General features: G+C 39.3%; 1 protein-coding gene across 1 annotated transcript in view; it reads left to right on the forward strand.

Annotated features, from left to right (window-relative positions):
- The window catches only part of ARL6 (ADP ribosylation factor like GTPase 6), a 50,001-nt gene that overhangs the window by 11,810 nt on the left and 32,338 nt on the right, over positions 1 to 5,853 (forward strand). The window contains exon 3 of the mRNA XM_023762087.1: positions 5,276 to 5,372. Within this exon, the coding sequence (XP_023617855.1) occupies positions 5,276 to 5,372 (97 nt within the window). The remainder of the gene's footprint in view (positions 1 to 5,275; positions 5,373 to 5,853) is intronic.

Raw genomic sequence — 5,853 nt, forward strand, 5'->3', positions numbered from 1 at the left:
ACGGTAATGTAATTATGTTGTAGCGGCAGGCTGCTTGTCGCCTGAGTGGGTCTAAAAGCTTTAGGGGCAAATAATTGGCTGTCGAAAACTCTCGCCGTTGAGCCAAGGCCCAGTGACCAGGTGGCCGGGAGTGAGGGAGGGTGAAGGGAGGGGGGAGGGAGGCGGCCTAGGAGATGGCTCTCAGGGGCCTGGGCTATTTGGATACAGAAACTTGACTATGTAGCAATTTAGAATAATAGATACAAAGACAAGAACCTCACAGAATAGAGGGGTCTGGACCTCAGGGGCCTCGGAATCTTATATAAAAAGGACGACCACCAGGGTCGTCCCCACCCCCCAGCTCCTCACCCAGCTCCGCCTCCTCCTTTCAGCCCTGGGCCCTGCTGATCCTCCCCGAGCCTCAGTTTCCCCATCGCCACGTGGCCTCCCTTTACCCAGAGTGAGGGTGGAAGGAAGTCGGGTTCCCAGCCAGCTCAGCGGAGACAGACAGACAAACCCCCCAGACAGACTTGCGAGTGTGAACTAGGGGGGCTGTTAGGGTGCAGCTGAGTCTGAGAGCCAGGCTGGAGTGGAAGGGTCATGGGGTCACTGGTCAACACCCTCGGCCTTGGCCAGGACAAGGGGCGCCAGAAAGGCGTGGAAGCACCAGCTCTCCAGAGGGAGCTGAGGTGCAGAGAAGGTGGCCCCGAGGTCCCTGGGCAGGCCTCAGCGGCCGGGACAGACGGGGCAGCCACAGCAAGAAGAGTGACAGATGAGGCTGGAGCCAGCGGGCCGGCTGCAGATCCCACGCTGCCCGCCCCTGGCCTCCGGGCCCAGGCTCCCTCCCCCGCTGAGCTGCGATGGGCCCTTCACTTCCCCTCTCTCCTCTGGACGGGGAGCCCCATGCGGGCAGGGACTGTAGCTGTCCAGGCCCTGCTGCGTCATCCCAGCACCTGCACATGCTGGTGCTGAATGAATGAATGAATGAGACGGCGGAGGAAGGCCCACCCTGCATGGCTGCCAAATATGGCCCAGCCGGTGGGGCTCAGTGGTGGAGCAGCGACCTATGAACCAGGAGGTCAGGGTTCAATTCCCAGTCAGGGCACATGCCCAGGTTTCGGGCTCGATCCCCAGTGTGGGGCAGGAGGCAGCCAGTCAGTGATTCTCTCTCATCATTGATGTTTCTATCTCTCCCTCTCCCTTCCTCTCTGAAATCAATAAAGATATATATATTTTTTAAAAATTGTTTATTGCCCTAGCTGGTTTGGCTCAGTGGATAGTGTATCAGCTTGCGGAACAAAGGGTCCCAGATTCAATTCTGGTCAAGAGCACATACCTCGGTTGCAGGCTTTTCCCTGGCCCGGGCCCTGGTCGGAGCTCATGCAGGAGGCAACCAATTGATGTGTCTCTCTCACATCGATGTTTCTCTCTGTCTTTTCTTCTCTCACTCTCCCAAAAAATCAATGAGGAAATATCCTCAGGTGAGGATTAACAAAACAAACCAAAAAAATAGTTTATTGGTTTTTTAGAGAGAGAGGAAGGGACAAGAGAGAAACATTGATGTGCGAGCATAACATTGATCGGCTGTCTCCAGCACGCCCCTTACTAGAGATCCAGCCTTCAACCCCGGCATGTGCCCTGACTGGGAATCAAACCAATGACCTCTTAGTGCATGGGTGATGCTCAACCAACTGATCCACACCAACCAGGACTGCTCTGTTTTTAACACCTAGTTCTACTATGCTCTGCTGCATAAGGTTAATATAGTCATGCTTTAAGGTTGGGGGCGGGGGGGGAACCTTTTTCTGCCAAGGGCCATTTGGACATTTATAACATCATTCGCAGGCCATACAAAATTATTAACTTAAAAATTAGCCTGCTATATTTGGTCAGACATTTAATTACCTCACCCCTCATGCCTTGACAGGGCCAGACCAAATGATTTCCTGAGCATTAGTCAGCCTGCAGGCCGAATGTTCCCCACCCTTGCGTTAAGAACTTGCTCAAAAGTCCCCTCCTCTGTGAAATTTCACTATTTTGCCCAGTTATTCTGTCCCAGTGCTCACACAGTAGTTTCACATCTCTGTAATCACACTTATTACATCTTAAAGTCTTGTGAACTCCTCTTCAAGGGCAGGGATTATTTTTCCTTCAGATTATTTCAAGGCCAAGTATAATGCTGGGTGTATGCATCAGTGAATGTTTATTGAATAAATTTAGTTAAAATAACAGTACTCTTGACCCATTTGTTCTATAAGCAATTCTAAAGATATTTTTCAGCATATGCAAATCAAGCACTTGCTACTCACATTAGATTAACAGCTGTCAAGTTACTAGCATCCATATGTGTTACACCCTCTCAGGGTTTCTATTCAGTGTTAAAATGAATTCATTAACTTCTAATATTACTAGGACTCTTCATTTAAAGGCAGTATAACTCACTTTTAGAATCTGAAACTTATAAGCAATATATCTTGACTAAATGCCTCTTATGAATACTTGCCTTGAAATGGTGTGTGATGACTGCCAGATCAGATTTTGATTTAGATTGGTTAATTTTTCCTGCTAATATGAGAACAAACATTTTATTTCTCAGATAGGAACCCAGAAGATTTACTTCAGATATTTTTCAATGAATATTTTAATAGATTGAAGTCCTCTTTAAATCAAATATTGATCCAGAGGACCTCTGAGGAAAAAGTGTATTTCAGATCTGAGGGTCAGTTTGGAAAAGGGAAAGTGGCATGTGTGGTATCTTGCATTAAATTTCCTGGGGAAATGTGAGTTACTTTTTTTTTTTTTTTTTAAGAAACCCTGAGTTTTCAGTATAGAAATTTTAATTCCTGCTCCAATTAGTGGTTTTAGAAAAATTCTTTTTAAAATTAATGTATTTGTCCTGGCCAGTGTGGCATAGTTTGTTGGGCGTCATCCCATGTACGAGGTTACTGGTTTAATTCCCAGTGAGGACACATGCCCAGGTTGCAGGCTTAATCCCCAGTAGGGGGCATGCAGGAGGCAGCCAATCGATATTCCACTCTCATATCGATGTTTTTCTCCTTCTCCCTTCCTCTTTTTCTCTAAAAAATAAAGAAAAATATTTTTTAAATAAATAACAATTACATATTTACTTTAGTTACTTTTTAAAAAATAATTTTTATTCTAATTACTTTATAAAAAATAAAAAAATACGTAGAAAATAGTAAAACAAGGTAACTTTTTTTTATTTTAACTCCCTTCAAAATTTTTTTGGAAGAAGTTACTGGATTCATGAATATTATAGATAAATTGTAGGTTAAATAGTGAAATGGTTACTATCGAGTTTACAAAAATAGTAAATTTATTTTTTGTGTCTCTATACTTTTCTGATTATTAGAGAACAAGTGCATTTTGAGCTATTAGACTAAAAGATTTAAAAGATTGTTTTTGAAATATACAATTTACACTTTACATAATTGAGAAAGGAGCCTTCTAATATTACACACTATACATACTTTTTGTCCTTTTTCAATTGACATTCTATAAGGGAAATCAGGAAAAACACACAAAGATTGTAACTCTAATGGCTGCCTATTATTATTCATATACTTGCGCCAAAATTTGCTCAATCGTTTTTTTATTTGGGTAGGAAGGCTATTCTCAGTTTTTGAAGATTATAAACAATCCCTCAATTAATATCTTAGTGCATAAATCTTTGTCACACTTTGTTTTTCCATAGAGTAAATAGCAGAAATAAAATTACTGTCTCAAAGTGATTGACTGTCTTTAAAGCTCTTGAAAGATATTTCTAGTTGTACCAGTGTAGTATATGACTGTGATAATTTGCATTTATTTTTTTAAGTGACAGGAGAAATGGTATTCAAAAGTTGTGTTAGCCTGGCCGGTGTGGCTCAGTGGTTGAGTGTCGACCTGTGAACCAGGAGATCAGGGTTTGATTCCCAATCAGGGAACATGCCTGGCTGTGGGCTCGATCCCAATGTGAGGCATGCAGGAAGCAGCTGATCAGTGATTCTTTCTCATCATTGATGTTTCTATCTCTCTGTGAAATAATACAAATATATATTTTTTAAGTATTTTTTAAAAGTTGTTTTAGTTTTATATTTATGTGATTAATAATGATATTGAACTTTAAAATCTTAATTTATGACTGAATAAGTGATTGACAAAAAAATATCAATGTCCAATAAATATATGAAAAGTTATTGAACTTCACTAGCAATTCATGAAATACAAAGTAAAATAATATACTGTTAGAATTGCAAAAATTGAAAAGAATGATAGGACCATGCTGAAAGAGGGTAGGAAAAATGCTGGGAGTAGTATACATTGATATAGCATTTCTGAAGGGCAGTTTATCAATGTTTATCTAAAACTTTAAATTTTATATATACTCCTAGAAATTTTATTCCTAAGAACAGATCTTTAAAATGTTAAGAAATTATAAAATGTATTTAGAAGAATGCTTATCTTGAAGTTTTTCATAATTTTGAAAATTAGAAATAACCTGTAAGTCCAATGATAGAAGATTGACAATATTTGATAGCACATCATGCAATGGAATACTTTACAACTATTAAAAGAAAGGGTGAGGAGGGAATCAGTGATTTTTGAAGTGCCACTGTGATCTGTAAGTGAACCCTTAAACTAGTTCAGTGATTAGCTATCAGCTTAAAAAATAAAATAGAGTAAAATAAAAGCTATTTGTAAGTATTGTTTCAGGGGACCTATTTCAAATATATTTACATATATTTATGTGTCTGTTGCATCTTAATGTAAAATGTATGTCTCACTATGGTTATGGTAAAAATTATTTGAGAAACACTAGTGTAGAGCTTTAATGTTTCATATAAAAGTGGTTTAAATTATACAGTGAAAAAGGTCAAGGAAATGTACATACATGTCAAAAAGGCAGTGTATAAAACAGGAGGATTCCATTTGTATAGATGTAGATATTCACATGTGACTACACACAGTGTCGAAATTGATTTACACAAAAAATTAATAATGGTTATATCTGTGTAATGGGTTGTGGTTTTACTTGTAATTTTTTAAAATTATGAAATAACAAGTCATTAAATTTACCCTATTATCATCTAAGTGAAAAGAAATTATGTTATAACCACTAATGATTAATATATTAATCACTCATATGAACTAATAAGAAACAGTACCAAAGCCTATAATGATAAATGCACATAGGAATGAAGAGATAATACATAGGTTACAACATGCAGATGGAGAGCAAACATGGGAAATTGGGTAAGTTTATCTTTAATTTTTGTCATTCTTTATATTATACAGAGATGGACAAGCCATTATTTTTGTCATTGATAGTAGTGATAGATTAAGAATGGTTGTGGCCAAAGAAGAACTTGATACTCTTCTGAATCATCCAGGTATGTGTGTATGTGTGTGTGTGTGTTTACATAGGATGTTTTGTCTTTGGTGTTGGCAAAAAGTATTGCCTGCACTATACAATTAACTTTTCTTAAACACTTTATGCATAACTCATAATATCTTTAGCTATAGCACCATATGTTTTTTAAATTGCAAAGCTCTTTGCAGTGTTTTTTTGTTGTTTTTTTTTAAATATATTTTATTGATTTTTTACAGAGAGGAAGGGAGAGAGATAGAGTTAGAAACATCGATGAGAGAGAAACATCGACCAGCTGCCTCCTGCACATCTCCCACTGGGGATGTGCCCGCAACCCAGGTACATGCCCTTGACCGGAATCGAACCTGGGACCTTTCAGTCCGCAGGCCGACGCTCTATCCACTGAGCCAAACCGGTTTCGGCTGCAGTGTTTTTCAAGTCGGTTATATTTATTTTCCCCCCAGATAAAAACATCCTTTCTTCTGACTTATATAAATAAACTA

The sequence above is a fragment of the Myotis lucifugus genome, unplaced genomic scaffold (genome assembly GCF_000147115.1).
Source record: "Myotis lucifugus unplaced genomic scaffold, Myoluc2.0 scaffold_231, whole genome shotgun sequence".
Lineage (NCBI taxonomy): Eukaryota > Metazoa > Chordata > Mammalia > Chiroptera > Vespertilionidae > Myotis > Myotis lucifugus.